A 16,080-nucleotide genomic window follows, 5' to 3' on the forward strand; every position below is an offset into this window, starting at 1 on the left:
TGGATGTTAGTTCAACAAACACTGTGGGGCTGTGCATAGGATACAATCTTGACTTGAATTTATACAAATGCACTTTGAATTGAGAGCATTGTGAGATGGGATGTAAACTATAGCTTGGTGCCTTTTTTTAAAGCAACAATGATAATAAACTTTAAGAAATAATCTTTTTCTTATATTCACAGCTTGTATGGTGAAATTCAGATGACAAGATAAAAGGATGCATGCAGATGGTAATCTGGTGAGGTGTCCTTGTATAAAGAACAGTAACTGTCATACCTGTCACAATTACTGTCATTTATAACAGCTTATATGCCATTATTATGATTTTGCACACCTATGACAAATACGGTGTATTTAAATCACAAATATATGATTTTTATGCAGTTTCTGCGTATTGCACCATTATTTCTGTAAAAACTAAAGTGAAAATGAAGGAACTCATTTCACAATGTGATTTCCAGTAAAACAAAAACAAAGATTACAGGAAGACGAAGAAAAAAAAAAAACACATATTGAGGAAAGAAACATCCTCCTTCCTTTCCAGATAAATCCAAATTTGGATGCGATGAAAGTGTGTTGAGGACATGTGGATCCACTCTGTGTATATTTCAAAAGACGCCTGATTTACAGAAACGATAAAGCTTTCCAGATGGACTATTACGCGCCATTTCTCATGATAAAAGGCGCGTTTCTGAGCTGATTTATGACTGACACCGCGCGCGCGCGCGCGCGCGTGTGTTTACAGTGTGAATCTGTAATAACACGGAGCAAAAAGAGAAGAGACAGAATCAGACATATGTGTTTGTAACAAAGCGCGTATAGCGTTTAAATCTAATTCATGTTTTGTTTTCTGTTTTTTTTATATATATATATATATATATTTTTTTTTTTTTTTTTTTTTTGGGGGGGGGGGGGGGGGGGGGGGGGGGGGGGGGGGGGGGGGGGGGGTTCCTTGGTTTCATGTAAATCAAAAGGCAATTTCCTCCAAAACGCTAGTAAAACTCACTCCAAGCCAAGACAGCGGGGGAGAGGAGAGGAGAGGAGAGGGCAGGGGGCGGCGTCTGCTCCCGGACTCCGCGCCTCGGTATATAAGCCGGGGGGGGACGTCGAGCGGCCCTCACAGGGACTCACAATGCGCTGATGCTCCGCCACATGCGCGCGTCACAGTCGGCAGCACGAGCCTCGGCAGCACCGCATCGGCCCCGCACACTCATCAGCCCCCCTCTGACCGGCACGATGGATGGACAACATAAAGACCGCAGAATGACTCACTTGTGGATATTGACGTTACTGATACGCGCGTAACCCCGAGCACTTGGATAACTCGCTCTTTCCCTCTGGATACGGATTCGTGGAGCTGGATCTTGTTTTATTGGACCAAGGATTATATTTATTCCGATCACTTTTATTTCACTCCCCCCTCTTGGAGTTGGAGCGTGTTGTGGCAGGACAGGCTGATTTCTGCACGGATACGCACATAAAACTCTAAAGGATGGCCGTTTGGTTCACCTCTGTCCTCGCAATAGTTATAACATTATTTACTCAGGTATTTTTTTTTTTTAACTTTTGCATTAAATTGTAAGTATTTTTCACAGCATGTTGCATCGTCCTGTGCTCAACTTTTCGTTTCCTCCTAGGTTCTGGGATCAGGTGTATTCGAGCTCGATCTCCATCACTTTCAGAATTCTAAAGGTTTGCTGGCGAACGGACTCAGCTGCAGCAGCATGGGAGGCTGCAGGACTTATTTTAGGGTTTGTCTGAAGAACTTCCAAACGGAGGTGTCCCCCGGAAAGTGCATATTTGGCGAAGTCGCCACACCTGTTCTGGGCACCGACTCCTTCAGCATCCAGCGGGACGCCAGGCTGCGTCTGCCGCTCAACTTCACCTGGCCGGTGAGCGCACCTGTCCTGCCGCGCGCGCTGGCGCCTGTTTCCACCAGCTGCACAGAGAGATCAGAAAACGACCTGGTTATCTATTTAAATGAACACGAGAAAGGATCATACGATTTCGTTGTATTTAACAGTGACAACAAAGACCACTGTGATTCTTAAAATATCGCAAAATGCATCCCAATAAGTCAGTTTCTGAATTATGATTTTCTTAATGAAAATGAGTTATTTCTACTAGAATGCAAGTTATACATTACTGCCATGTCCGTTTAAGATGTTTTATTAAAAACTATTCATAGTTAGTGAAGCATAGTGTCGTGAAATCTGTGCGTAATGGAAACAGGGTGAAATCATACAGCTTCCATTCTTTTTTAATTTTATTTTGTTAGGAAAAGAATCTTTGCATGCTCCATGTATCCTAACATATAGATCCAGATCATTTTCAATCTTTGGTAACTTTTTTTCAACATCTTTTTTCCCCACAGGGAGCTTTTTCATTAGTTATTGAAGCTTGGTATTCTCCGGCAGCGGAGCAGCCTGGAGGTGAGGAAACGCAGATCCCTTCTCCGCCGCTAGAGGGCGACGCTCCTTTTCCACCCGTCACACCGGTTCAATCCGCATCCTTCGCTTAATGTGGCTGTTTATCCAAAAGCATCTGGCGTGTCAGCGTCATGGACACACATTTGTTAGGACGCCTTATGAGTCACACGACAGTCCTTCACAATCACATCTCTGCAACACAATCGCACTTCCCTTGTTTTATTTTCAGCACGCATGGGAAAGTGGACACGGTTTAAATGCCTTGCCAAAAGACCTCCTGACAGCCTTTTCCTGGATTTTACACCTTTTTTGTTAGTAGGGGGAGTGTTTCTCACATGCTCAGGAAAGAGGAAATCTCACATCTTGTGTTTGAAGGCTCATTATTGATTAACATATTGAAATAACTTTAATCACTTTTGTGTACATGGCTTCAATCCAATATTTTTTTTTCTTCCCCTTCCTAGATACCACCAACCCTGATTTCTTGATTAGTTCTTTTGCCATCCGAAAACAGTTGGGCATAGGGCCTGTGTGGTCCCCGGATGTGCAGACGGGGACGCAGACGGAGCTAAGGTACTCATACCGGTTCATCTGCAATGAAAATTACTACGGGGACACTTGTTCCAAAATATGCGCTCCGAGAGACGACCATTTTGGCCACTACACCTGCAAGCCTGACGGGCAAATAGCCTGTCTACCGGGATGGAAGGGAGAATACTGCCAAGAACGTAAGCAAGAGTGAAGACTCCATGTGGAAACTTTTCTGTTGTTTGTGATTTCAAAAGAAGAAATAAGGTGATAAATGGGGTTTAGAGGTTTGCAAATACGCGCTAGATTACGCTCAAGGCAAACCGGAACGGTGCGTAATTGTTAAATAAAAGCTCCAATCTGACATGTGTGGCAAATTTTAGAATTTATATTTCAAATTCAAAGAATTTTTGTCATAAATCACCTATTTTATACATTGTTTGGGTTTCTTTACTAAATGTGAGACAGCCAATCAGCATGCGTAATATTTGTAGTTTTTTCTCTCTCCCTCTCTCTCTTTCTCTCTCTCCCTCTCTCTCTCTCTCTCTCCCGGGCGCGTGCGGTTTAATCCAGGGCGCTGGTCGCCCAGCAGCACGCGCCGGGGTTAATCGCGGCATTATCGCCCGCCACGCGCCACTAAATTGCGGGCCCTATTGTTAAAGCGGTGCAGGGCGGCAGCTGCAAGCGGGGCTCGAACCGTCCACCGATAACAATGGGGCAGCTGTCCCGCTTTTCTGAGAACAAGCATCTGTTCCGCTCTAAAACCAGCCGCTCCACCTTGCAGAAAGCGTGCAAAATCAATGGCACACGCAGCACAGAGCGGTTGTAGCCAATGGTTTTATTCCCCCCATTCAAGTGGGTGCAGGTTTTATGCGAGAATGTGCATGTTTAAAGGTGATAAAAGTCTTATTAAAAACTGTTTCATTGGCACTGTTGAACTTTAAATATCCGCTTTTTCATTCTTTCTGCAGCGATCTGTCTGGAAGGGTGTAATGAAAGAAATGGGAACTGCACTGTGCCTGGAGAATGCAAGTGAGTGTTTCACTTATAAAGAGTCTTTTATGGAGCTAATTAAAGATCCACTAAATGTGAATGCAAAGAAGCAGAACACTGTTCCATGGCAACACATGTAACAGGCATGCAGTGGCAGTCCAGAAGGTTATATCAGGACACAAACCAAGTACTTAGAGTAACTTTTATACTCCATGTGTGAGTGTTGGCCGCTCTCCATACACCACTTTCCATCTCCACGAGTTAACATTTCAACAAGTTTACTGGTGTATAAAGTGAATTGTCTGTGAACTAACTGTCATGTTTGTGTGTGAACAGATGCAGAGAGGGCTGGCAGGGCCTCTTCTGTGACGTGTGTAAACTCCACCCGTCCTGTAAACATGGTACCTGTGCAGAGCCGTGGCAGTGCACCTGCAAAGAAGGCTGGGGAGGGATCTTCTGTGACCAAGGTGTGCATCCAGGACGAGCCCGAGCCTCCTCTGTGTGGTTCCTCTTTCTGTTCCAGAGCTCATCTCCTCTCTCTCTCTCTCTCTCTCTCTCTCTCTTGTGTCGACAACAGATCTGAACTACTGCACGCACCACAGACCCTGTGCCAACGGGGCCACGTGCATGAACACGGGCCAGGGCAGCTACACCTGCACCTGCCTGCCGGGCTTCACCGGGGTCAACTGCGACTCCGAGGTCAGGGAGTGTGACAGCCGGCCCTGCCACAACGGAGGCCGCTGCGTGGTGAGTCCGGAAGTCTCTCTCTCTCCTTTCCCACAACACAGGCTTTCCTGTTTTTGTTTTTGCCTCGGTCTATCTGCGAGTCCAGGAGGATGCTATCGATTGTCAAGTCAGTAGATGACCCAGTTCACAGACTGCTCACTGTAAATAGAATTCAGACGGAGGATAATGGGGTTTGTTGGGGCAGTTGTGAACAGGATACGCTGGAAAAACATCTGACGGAGGACTTCTGGATAAGCTTTCTTTCTCTTTCTCTTCTCGCAGGACTCTGAGAGCGGCTATAGGTGTGTGTGCCCGCCGGGGTTTGAAGGACCGCACTGCAAACACAAGATGTTGACGTGTGCCGACACGCCGTGCTTCCAAGGCGGCAAGTGCAGGGAGACGGACGACGGGCAGAGCTACGTCTGCGAGTGTCCGGCTGGCTACACCGGACTCAACTGTGAGAAGAAAGTGGACAAATGTACCTCGCTGCAGTGCACCAACGGTAAGACTCCAGGCCCGGTCCACGCCAGGAGTGGATCGTTTCTGTGCGTCTGCAGCAAAACTGACGCGTCCCGTCGATGTTTTGTTCAGGAGGACACTGCGTGGTGCAAAACGGCCTCCACGTCTGCAGCTGCCGCTCGGGCTTCGCCGGGCTGCGCTGCGAGGTCAACGTCAACGAGTGCGCCAGGAACCCGTGCGCCAACGGCTCCACCTGCATCGACCGCATGAACGACTACAGCTGCGCCTGCGCCCCGGGCTTCACCGGGCGCCACTGCGACCGGCCCGTCGACGGCTGCCGCTCCCGGCCCTGCCTCAACGGCGGCAGCTGCGCCGTCGGGGCCGGAGGCCGGGCCGTGTGCCTCTGCCCCGCCCCCTACAGCGGGCCGCGGTGCCAGTCCGGCGAGGAGGCCCGGGCCAACACGCCCAGCCCCAACGTCGGCTGGGAGTCCGGCGACAGGCTGAACTTTGCGGCCGTGGGCCTGGGCGTGGGCCTGGCGGCCGGTCTGGTGCTGCTCTGCGCGGCGGCGGCGGTGGCGTGTCACGTCAGGAAGCAGCGGGCCGAGCGGCGGGACGCCGAAGCCATGAACAACCTCTCCAAGGCCGACTTCCAGAAAGAGAACCTCATCTCCACCCTGGAGCTCAAGAACACGAACAAGAAGGCGGATCTGGAGGTGGAGTGTCCCGCGGAGAAGTCCAATCACAAATACATCAACCACTACCACCTGGACTATAAATCCTCCCCGGGGTACAAGGACGAGCTGTCCCGTCTGGACAAAGACGAAAACTGTGAAAAGACGATAGAAGACAAGATGCATTTGAGTCGAATGTACAGGTGAGAGAACAGGATGAGATTTGATGATGATGATGATGATCTGAGCATCATGGCGTCAGCGCTGCAGCTTTTAACCAACTCTTTGCTTTCCAGTGAACGGCCAGAGTGTAGAATATCAACAATATGCTCCTCCAGAGACTCAATATACCAGTCTGTCTTCGTAATAGCAGAGGAGAAAAATGAATGCATCATCGCCACTGAGGTAAGACTGACTCTCATCAACGTTCTCTTGTTCGACGTTTTAGGCAGAATGTTACATTCATGTCTCGAATTGTCCCTGAGTGTCTCTCTCTCTCTTCTCCCGCAGGTCTGATGAATGGACGATAATATTTGTTGGACTTCTCGTGGACTGTTTACACGTTTGGAGAGACTGGGATTTATTTAAATGCAAGTTGCTGCTCTTGAAAACTTGATAACTGGACGGAGCCGGAGCGCTCCTCGAATGCAATAGAACTGAAGCTACTAATCTATGTGAGAATGTAAAGGACTACGAAAGGACACGGCGGAGAACAATGAGCAAAGGGGTTTTTTTTTTTTTTGGTTTTTGTTTCGAACCCTCGTCGATCCGGGCCGGGATGAAAACAGAGAGGACTTTCTCCACGCGTTCCTCCCCACGTCATCGCAGTAATCAGCAATCATGCAAATCATCTTACTGCCAGTGAGACTGTGGACGGAGCCTGCAGCCTCTTCTGCTCCTCGTGGCCTGCAAAACGCGCTATGCAAGCAAAAAAAAAAAAAAAAAAGAAACGTTTTAAAATCAGCATTGTGCTCAATCATAGACGGACTCACAAACTACTGAAAAGCGGTTCATTTTCGTTGTGTAAATTAAACCCGTTTTTTTTTTTTTTTTTTTTAAAAAAGAATGTATGCAGCCTAGATCACAAAGCCTTATATTTAAGAGAGAGAGAAGAACCTGGTGCCCTGCCTTATCTCGGTTCCTCTGCACAGCACCGTGAACGTGACAATTAAAGATCAAAAGATGCAATACGCAAGGGAAACTCATGATAAGGCCTTGATTTACTTTATGCAAGACCATTAAAAAAAAAAAAGGAAAAAAAAAAGACAAAGAAATACAAGAAGTGACTATCGTACCAAGGACGCCTTCAACGGAAATTACTGAACCAATAATGTTATTTTGTAAGATTAGTATTTCAGTAGTAATTTAAGTATATGAAGCACTGATCTGTCTCTTTCTATGTTTTATAAGATTATTTTGTATATACTGTATATTTATATGTTGAGATTAGAAGTATGACTTGTACATTGGTTTTTAATTTGATGCCCCCAAAAGGTGAATTTATTTTTCAAATGTTTTTAGGTGTTTCATGTTATTTTATTGTTATAAAAGTTAAAAACAAGACAAAAAAAACAAGGAAAACATATCTGGTACACTGTTTGTTTGTGGCTCTTTGACGGTTGAGTGTACATGTGGTCGAATAGAGATCCTAAATTAAATGTGGGAATCAGATAGAAACCTTACCGGGCGTGAAAGTGGCTTCATTGTCTATAGATACAGTAACTTTTGTCCCGGCGGCCCCCCGCCGTGCGTCCAGGACGTCTGTGTCGGTGTGAAGTGAAATCAATGTGCTAGCAATCATTCAGTGGACGGCGTTGTAAGGAAATACTCACACAAGAAATCTATATTTAAAAGCAACCTGTATGTGACAATAAAGAGTCCTTGTGGTCTTTTTCTACTTGGCTGAGTCTGCAGGTCTGCTGCTGGGAGCGAGCTGTGCTCCGCCACTTGGTGGCAGCAGGTTTTGAGACGAGGAGAGGAGTCCAGTCATGTTTCAGCTCTGAGAGGTGGAAATATTATCAGCAGCAAGGCAAATGTTTTCCAGCAGTCAGCTGGAGCTGCAGAAAGAACTCACATTCTGTCTCTCAGTGAAAACACAGGTTGAAACAGTGATTCACTCAAAAAAGAAGCTGGTAGAAGTGGAAGAGATGTGTTTATTTAGCTGAATACTTCTTTTTAAGTCATATCTAACAATAAAACTACTGTTTCCCAGCATGGATTCATCAGCCTAATCATTAGAAATGACAGACTGCCTTTTTATATACCATGAAGGTTAATGGCACAAATAAATTAACGTGTTAAATATTAAGTTTCGAGTAATAAACACACCTGTTTGAAAACTGATTGCTTTAACTACACTAATGTAAAATAGACTATAAACCCAAACTGAAGCAGGTGAAGCAGAAGTCAGTGACAGATTCCCAAGAAATTCACAGTAAAAATCTTCTTTGGCCACTTGTGAAGACTTTACCTCATTTAAATGAAGCTTTACACTGATTTTGGCATCCTGCTTTTATCATTTCCCCTCTGAGTTATTAAGGTTTCATCGACCAAAGGAAAAAAAACTAGTTTTGCAGTTCAAAATATGAAGGAGATATAGAAAAGGTGTCTTAAAAATGGATTATGAATAACCCCACAGATTGAATTAAACCTCTAAAAGCAGAAGTCATATTTCCAAAGATAACACACGGCCTTATTCACATTTAGAGACACCAGCTAGGCTGCATGAATGATGGAAGAAAACCAGGTAACCTGGAGAAAACCCATGCAGAGGTAGAACATGCAAATTCCACACAGAACGGCCAGTGAGACAGGAACCACCAGCCGCTTTATCTGAACACCAAAAGGATTCAAACAGGGCTTCTGGTTCATTTCTCTTCTCTAATTTTGAGCAGAAACTTGTCCTGACTTGTCTTCATGAACATGCTGATGTGGGTTTGGCTGTGCCTTGTTATTAGGCGCTCATGTTAATCAGTTATTATTACACAGTCAGAATCAGATGATTCAAAAAGATGAATTCATGTCATACTGATCTCTGAGACACTGAAGTCCATCACAGGAAATTTTAGAGACACACACGGTCAACCTGTAGGAAGAAACCTTGGAAAATCGACCAGCTAGACTGGTTATCATTCTTATTTTCATTCCATTTGGATCAGATTGCAGGTTGCAGAGGTTTTTGCTGAGCGTCTGGTTCTCCACTCGCCGCTATGCACCCCATCTTAGAGGTTACACATTATGACATCCTCATACCTTTGTTGGAAAGTCTCTGATTGCGACACTGGAAAGCCAGTAAAATGCCTGGAGAGAAGGAGCGTGCCCTCTTAGTGCAGCCAGTGAAGCTAAAGTATAAAATCGGTGCTGTGATTGCCCTTAAAAAATAACTAAGCTTTTAATATGGGGCTGAAAAAAACTGAAGTTGAAGGCACAAACTTGTTATAACACATTTTTTGGACCCCAACCCATATGTTTGATACCGAAAGCATTTTCCCCTGCATGTCCCTGCTCCCTTACTCCTCACCTCTGCCTATCATTGATCTGCTATTGGCACAGCAGTGCCAGACAGCTAATGAGCTTAGGAGAGCAGATATAACAGAGTGAGTTATTTATAGGTAATGGGATTACCTGACGACAACTCACTGTTTGACACTTTGGGATGTAAAAGGTGTTCCTTCAGGTGAAACAGCAACAATTTTTTACCATGTGTTCATTATTACGATGTTTAAAAACAATGTCATGTAACAAAAACTAAAAAAAAGACAAGAAGTTTATATCTGATGAATGAGAATCAGAAACGCGGTCATGGTGGTTTTGCAGAAGTTTCAGCTGAGTTCTGGTTTCTTCTCTTTTTTTTTTAGAGATGGGGGGTGTTGGGATGTTTTCCAAGACTCGGTGTGGGGTGTCCACGCGCACGCGACTCTGATTGGTTGCGTAATCGCCTGGCCCCGCCCCCTCTGCGCTGCCATTGGTCCAAGACGCGCCGCTCTGACGCACTTAGAACAACAAACGCACGTGCGGAGGCAGAGAAGCGGGGGTTATTTGCGCGCTCTAGGTTTTTCATTCGAATGACAATAACGCAACAATAGCACTTTTTTTTTGTTTAGTCATATTGTGGGTTTTTTTTTTTTTTTTTTTTTACCTGAGAGCAGCATGACGTGAGACGCACTTTATAACGCAGACACGCGGGGATGTGCGGGACACAAGGCAGCGCACACTTGTTGACATAAAGAGCGACTCAAGGCAAGTCCGAGGAAGTCTGAGGAATCAAGAGAGAGCCAGGAGGCGACGATGAAACCTCAGGACATCATCCGGGAGAAGAGCAGCCTCTGGATCTTCGGCTACGGGTCTCTGGTGTGGAAACCGGACTTTGCGTACCGGAGGAGCAAAGTGGGACACATCAAGGGCTACAAGAGGAGGTTCTGGCATGGAGATGATTTCTACAGAGGGGACAAGGAAAAGGTGAGAGCTGCAGGCTGTGAAACCCCCCCAGTGCAGCTAGATTTCTGTAGAAATCAGATCTGATCTTGTGTTTTCTGTCTGTCTCCTCACAGCCTGGCAGAGTGGTCACACTGGTGGAGGATGAAGATGTAAGTACATGATGTGGACTGTGAAAGGAAAGAGTTGGCAAGTTTTACGATCAGTTATGAATTATGCATAAATAAACACAACTGTGAAGGTTTTCTCTTTGTTTCGGTTCAAAGAAATACCAACGACATGAAAACTTTCTCTTGAAAAACCTCAAAAGTAAAACTTCAGCACTGTTAACAGATGCAGATGTTAACAGATCCTGATGCAGAAAGCAGAGAAAAGTCAAACTGAAATGTCTCTTTCAAATGTTTTACGGATGATATACACACTTCTGGATAGGTTACAGTCCAGCGGCCATATGTTTGACACCCCTGCTGTAGAGCTTTATGGGTAATTAAATCCCCCAAAAGATGCGCATGAGATACTAGCAGCAAAGCTGAGGGACGAGCACTGTAGCTACATCTCTGATTGAAAAGCAGTTTGATTTATCCAAGCTCATCATTTTGCGCCCATCAGTCGGTTCTTCTGTTTGTTTGTTTTTTTTTTGTCAGATTACTTTGATTCAATCTGTGTTTTTTCAATCAGAGACAACAAGACACTTTGTGTGGCAAGAAAGTCGGACAGAGTTTACTAAAGAAACCGGTGTAGCTGGATTCGCACTCGTTCTTGACCTAATTTTGAAATCGTGACGTAAGATGTACTCTTTGAGTCATGAGCCAGAGTTTGCTCACGCGATTGTTTTGTTGATCACTCGCTCTGGTTTTATTTGACATAATTACCGTTTCGCCCGCAGAGATTTATGAGGAGCCTGGAAATTTTTATTTCAACATAAAAACCCAGTGGAAGTTTTTCCTCTTAACCGCCTCCTCGTTTTGCAAACTTTGTTTTTTATTTGTCTTTCCCCCTGCAGGCGTGCACGTGGGGCGTCGCCTACGAAGTGACGGGCTCGCAGGTGGAGGAGTCGCTGCGGTACCTGAACGTTCGGGAGGTGGAGGGCGGCGGCTACGTCACGGCGATGGTGGAGTTCATCCCCAGGGAGAAAGGCCAGGGCGCGCTGTCGGCCCTCGTCTACATCGCCGCCTCCGACAACCCCATCTACCTGGGCCCGGCGCCGGACCGGGAGATCGCCGCGCAGATCGCCATCTGCCGGGGCAGCACGGGACACAACGCCGAGTACCTGGTGCGCCTGGCCGACTTCATGAGGCTGTGCTGCCCCGAGGTGCAGGACGAGCACCTGTTCGCCATCGAGGCGGCGCTCCTCGACATCCTGCGTGACTGTGGGGGGATCAAATCCCCAGAGCCGAAGTCCGTGCTGCTGGCGGCTGTGTGAGGAGGCCGGGGTCGACGGGGGGAAATGAAATCCTGAAACCAATTTCCGATGAATCCTCTGTCGACAAACTCTCAGACTGTAAAGTATTTCCATGTCGATAAGCACTCTGACCTTCTGACCTTCTTTCTATTAAACTGTGCTCCACAGATATAAGCTATCCAAATACTGTACACCAAACAAGCAAGAAAAGCTTTAAAAACAATGCATTTTGAACTTTTGTCTCAACTTTTTTGTGTAAATAACTTACCAAATGTTTGTATTTAAATGTATTTTTGGATTGTATTTAAATAAAAAAAAAGAGAAGAAGAAGCAGCCGGCGTCGGTGTTTGTGTTCCCCCTCCGGCTGTGTTTATGTCGAACGCTCGCATACATCCAGGCTCCCTGGCTTCATGTTCCCTCCTCACGTGTCTGAGGAATGTCGACCGCGGCTTTAGTGGAAACGCTGACTTTTCCTCGGAGGGCTGTCAGCCGGCACAAGGCCAGACGCTTTAAGGGAATCAGCTCAGGAAACATCATCAGCACCAGATCATGTCTGCAGCTTTCTGCACAAAAAAAAAAAAAAAAAAAAAGCTGAATCAGGTTTATTTTTAATGACGGGGTCTGGATCTGTTTTGAATTCTTTGTCATGCATTCCTGACACACAGACCTTTCCATTCACACCCGGTGGAGCTGCTGGTGTGTGAGAACGAATCCCGTCAGGCTGAGATGATGGATGAGCGTCTGACGGTGTGTGTTTCACTCTGCTAAAGCCTCGCTGTGCTGACATGTTTGCTCGCCGTGTCGAAGGAGCGTTACTGAACCGTGGCGCTGCTGCGCTTTCTGCCAGCTTTAACCGTATAGACAGAGCGTATAGGGGCTCAGCGGGGGGGGGGGGGGGGGGGGGGGGGGGGGGGGGGGGGGGTATAGGGTTTCCTCCTGCGTCTGAACTTTGATCACATTGCAGTAACATGTGCACACGCATGCCTCCAGTTCTGTTGCACTTTTCCTGGAAAAGAAGCCCAAACTGGGTCAAAGGTTTCCTCAGACTCAGGGAAAACGGGTGCAGAGCAGCGGAGGCAGCGTTCGGACAGAATCTGCCGGCTTGATCACCTCGACCTCTGGTTACATAACCGGAGCGCTGAGTGTGTCTGTGTTTGATAGGAGGGAGGGAGGGAAAGTCCTGATGTATGGAGGAACTGTTTGTGACTGCTGACGGACTGCTAAAAACACCTCACTCCTCCGAATGAGGCACAGCAGACGCCTTGTTTTCAATAAAGCCACTGAGGTCATCCAGATACCAGCGATGATACAGGTTTAAAGATTCCTCTCTTTAGCAACATGTGGCTCCGCTCAGCGTGTCCCGGCACACTCTGACCACAACAACAGCTCGAGGTGAGTCAGGGCACACGACTGCCTTCTCGCTTTGTTCTTCCCCTATAAATTGGGCTGACGTTTGTTCGAGCAGTCCCGGGGTTGGTTCCTCTCCACGTGTTCTTCCGGGCCTGAAGGAGGCTGACCTATATTCGGCGCCTCGTCAGGCTTGTCAAACAACATCAGAATTAGCAGGTCCTTCCACACCGGACGAGCGCATCTGCTGCGAACATCTGCTGCCGTGAAGAGGCTGTTGGAAGGTGCCCGTGGAGCCTTTATTTATTCATCCGTCTATCCTCGGGAAGAGCCCAGCTATGAAGCATGAGAGCCTCAGGATTTACAGCTCACTCAGAACAACTATAACGACGAAGACCAGCCAATCAATAAATGGCTTTCAGCATATTTTCACGGCTCTTTGGAGAGGCGGAGTTGCACCTCGGGGTCAAGGCTAATGGCTAAAATATGTCTCCATATGTTTGACATTTTTTATTGTTTTGAGCTCTACCTGTAAAACACTGTCAGGGGTGGAGGATCAGGGCGAAACCATAATCAGCTAGACTGATCCGAACGCTGACTTCAGTCCTGCACAGTGACTTGTTCACAAAATAAAGATTAAAGTTTGAGTTCAGTGAATAAATACATCAGTGATGGTTTATATACGTCTATCCAACAGAAGGGCAAGCGAGACCAAGCTTCACTGTGTCTGTGCAGCAGGACTGACAATAAAGCTCGATCACTTTGATCAGTAAAGAAGCAGATCAATACCGACATGTCCTCAAGGGCAGGATAAGTATTTTGCATAATCATAACCTAAGTACAGTTTTTTTGGCCAGAGTCTGCTTTATGTATTGATCTAAAAGAAGAAAATCAATCACATTTGTATGGATGAACTCTATGATCTCTGAACCCTGAATCAACAATACACCCATTCTAAGGTGTGATCTAAATTGAGCTGTATTCCGTCACTTATTTTCATTTTTATTAGAAATTTATTTGAGTCTGTCTTTATAAAACCTTTATTGGCCTTTATATATATAATCAAATATGGGGTAGATTGTCAAAACTCCTAAGATCATATCGCTCACATATTGGCTTCTCCTACAAATGTGAAATCAGAATTCCTTTTTTCAAGTACTTCCACTTTTAATTTAACCTGAACAGTCTTTAATGTTACGATCAGGATTAAAGTGTTCTCACTGAAGCTTATAGTTCACTATAGTTCAGGTCATTCTGGATGATTACCTAGATGAGTTATTTAATGAACTTTATTAAACTCTTCAAATTTTGCTGGAACCTTAACACAGTGTAACATGACATTATGAGCAAACAGGAAAACACACAGTCTGCTCACGCTTCTTGTTCACATTGGTTGAGAATTCCCCCAAAACCTTGTTTGGAGCCTGAAGCCTGCACTCGGTCTGAACCATGACCTTTAACCTGACCGTTGACCTTGGCTCGGTCAGCGGCGGGTTGAAGGTCACCCTGGAGGCACGTTAACGAGGGGGAGATGGGGCTGTTAATGGAGTCCATCCACTTCAGAGCCGCGGCTCTCTGACACGCGGGGGTCAGCTCCGTCCGCTGGGGGTCACCTCCGCCCTCTTTAGGATCCTCCAGGAGGAGGCGAGAGCTCTGCCGCTCCCGTCACTCAGGAGCAGGACCGTCCATTAAGAAGACACAAACGAAGAGTAACGATCTGGCAATAAAGCAGGTGAGTCTAGTTATGTTCTTATTATAACAGGAAATAAGTCTGAATGACTCCCACGCTCAGAATAACATCTTAGAATTTACTTTTCATTATAAAACTAAAAAAAGTGTATTTTTTAAAATTAGTAGTTTTTTTTTAAGTTTGCTACTCAGCTTTCCCTCTTATGAACCAAATGACAGACTAAACACCCAGTCAGTGATTCAGTTCACACTCACTACACACTCAAGAAAACAGAACTACAAAAATTCAAGAGAAAAAGTAAAGCAGACGTTAAAAAGTTGGCGAAATTGAATGTGAATCACATTTGTAGGCCGAGTGCTTTGCGCTCAGCAGAGTAATAAATTCAAACCAATGAATCCACCCAGGTGAGATTTGATTTCCTGAAAGACAGGCGCCTTTTCAAGCACTGGGATCAAAAGAGTGCACGTGCTGTGTGTTTAGACTGTAAACAGCTGCTCCTCAGAGGAGAAACAACAGTTCAGACTCATCCATCACCGAACAATGATGAAGACTATTCTTTAATCCATTCATCATCGCCAGCGACTAATGCGAAAATTGCTTCTTCTCGTCCAAACAGAACACGAATCACGCCCGCTGGACGCTTTAATCCCATCTGTCGGGAGCAGATCTGGAGAGCCGGAGCGCTGCCTCCTGCTTCATTAGCTGCCTCCATCCCCGTGGAATGGCACTTTCGCTGCACTTAATTTCATTTCCCTAATCTCATTTACACTGGAACCGACCGCAGCTGACCAGACGGCAGGAGGAGCGCGCGTTTTGGCCATGCAATTGAAAAATCAGTTCAAATCAATTCAGCTTCATTTATATAGAGCCAAATGCAACACAGTAATTTATAGCTGCTTAAAACTCAACAGATCTTGCAGGTGGATCAATATGGAAGGCCTCAGATGACAAACCTCTGGATCCTGAGGAGTGAGAGAGACTACAGGAGGGAGAGAGTTCATAGACTAGAAGAGAAACAATCTTTAACGACACGTAGTAATGAAACGTGTCAAGTGAGAAAGGAGAGAAGAGAAACTCAGTGTAGGTCCTCCAGTGGTTTTAACCTACAGCTGCTTCACTGAGATGATGGTCCAGGGAGGCCTGAACAGCTCTAACTGTAAGCTTTACTAAAGAGAAAGGTCTTAAGTCTTGGAAGAATACTGTGTCAGCCTCTCACTGAAACTGGGAGCTGGTTCCACATAACAGGAGCCTGAAAGCTGAAAGCTCGGCCTCCTGTTCTACTTTCAACACTCTCAGGTGTTTTAGGCCAAATGTAATACCTTCTGTTTTATCTGAATTTAGGAGCAGAAAATTATGACTCATCCAGGCTTTTATGTCTTTAAGACAAACTTCTAGTTTGAC

The 16,080-nt window shown here is 45.9% G+C and overlaps 2 protein-coding genes across 2 annotated transcripts; both read left to right on the plus strand.

Moving 5' to 3' along the window:
• Positions 1-1,132: 1,132 nt before the first annotated feature.
• On the plus strand, positions 1,133-7,122 carry LOC115406991 (delta-like protein 4). The gene is made up of 11 exons (XM_030117300.1): positions 1,133-1,546; positions 1,638-1,892; positions 2,375-2,432; positions 2,894-3,157; positions 3,929-3,989; positions 4,287-4,417; positions 4,528-4,697; positions 4,959-5,178; positions 5,268-6,009; positions 6,103-6,211; positions 6,317-7,122. The coding sequence occupies exons 1-11, from the start codon at positions 1,493-1,495 to the stop codon at positions 6,320-6,322; spliced, it is 2,070 nt and encodes a 689-aa protein (XP_029973160.1). The 5' UTR covers positions 1,133-1,492; the 3' UTR covers positions 6,323-7,122.
• A 2,881-nt stretch (positions 7,123-10,003) lies between these two features.
• Positions 10,004-11,876, plus strand: LOC115406870 (glutathione-specific gamma-glutamylcyclotransferase 1). Its single transcript, XM_030117127.1, has 3 exons — positions 10,004-10,264; positions 10,357-10,392; positions 11,244-11,876. The coding sequence occupies exons 1-3, from the start codon at positions 10,094-10,096 to the stop codon at positions 11,661-11,663; spliced, it is 627 nt and encodes a 208-aa protein (XP_029972987.1). The 5' UTR covers positions 10,004-10,093; the 3' UTR covers positions 11,664-11,876.
• Positions 11,877-16,080: the final 4,204 nt, after the last annotated feature.

This window comes from Salarias fasciatus, chromosome 19 (genome assembly GCF_902148845.1).
Source record: "Salarias fasciatus chromosome 19, fSalaFa1.1, whole genome shotgun sequence".
NCBI lineage: Eukaryota > Metazoa > Chordata > Actinopteri > Blenniiformes > Blenniidae > Salarias > Salarias fasciatus.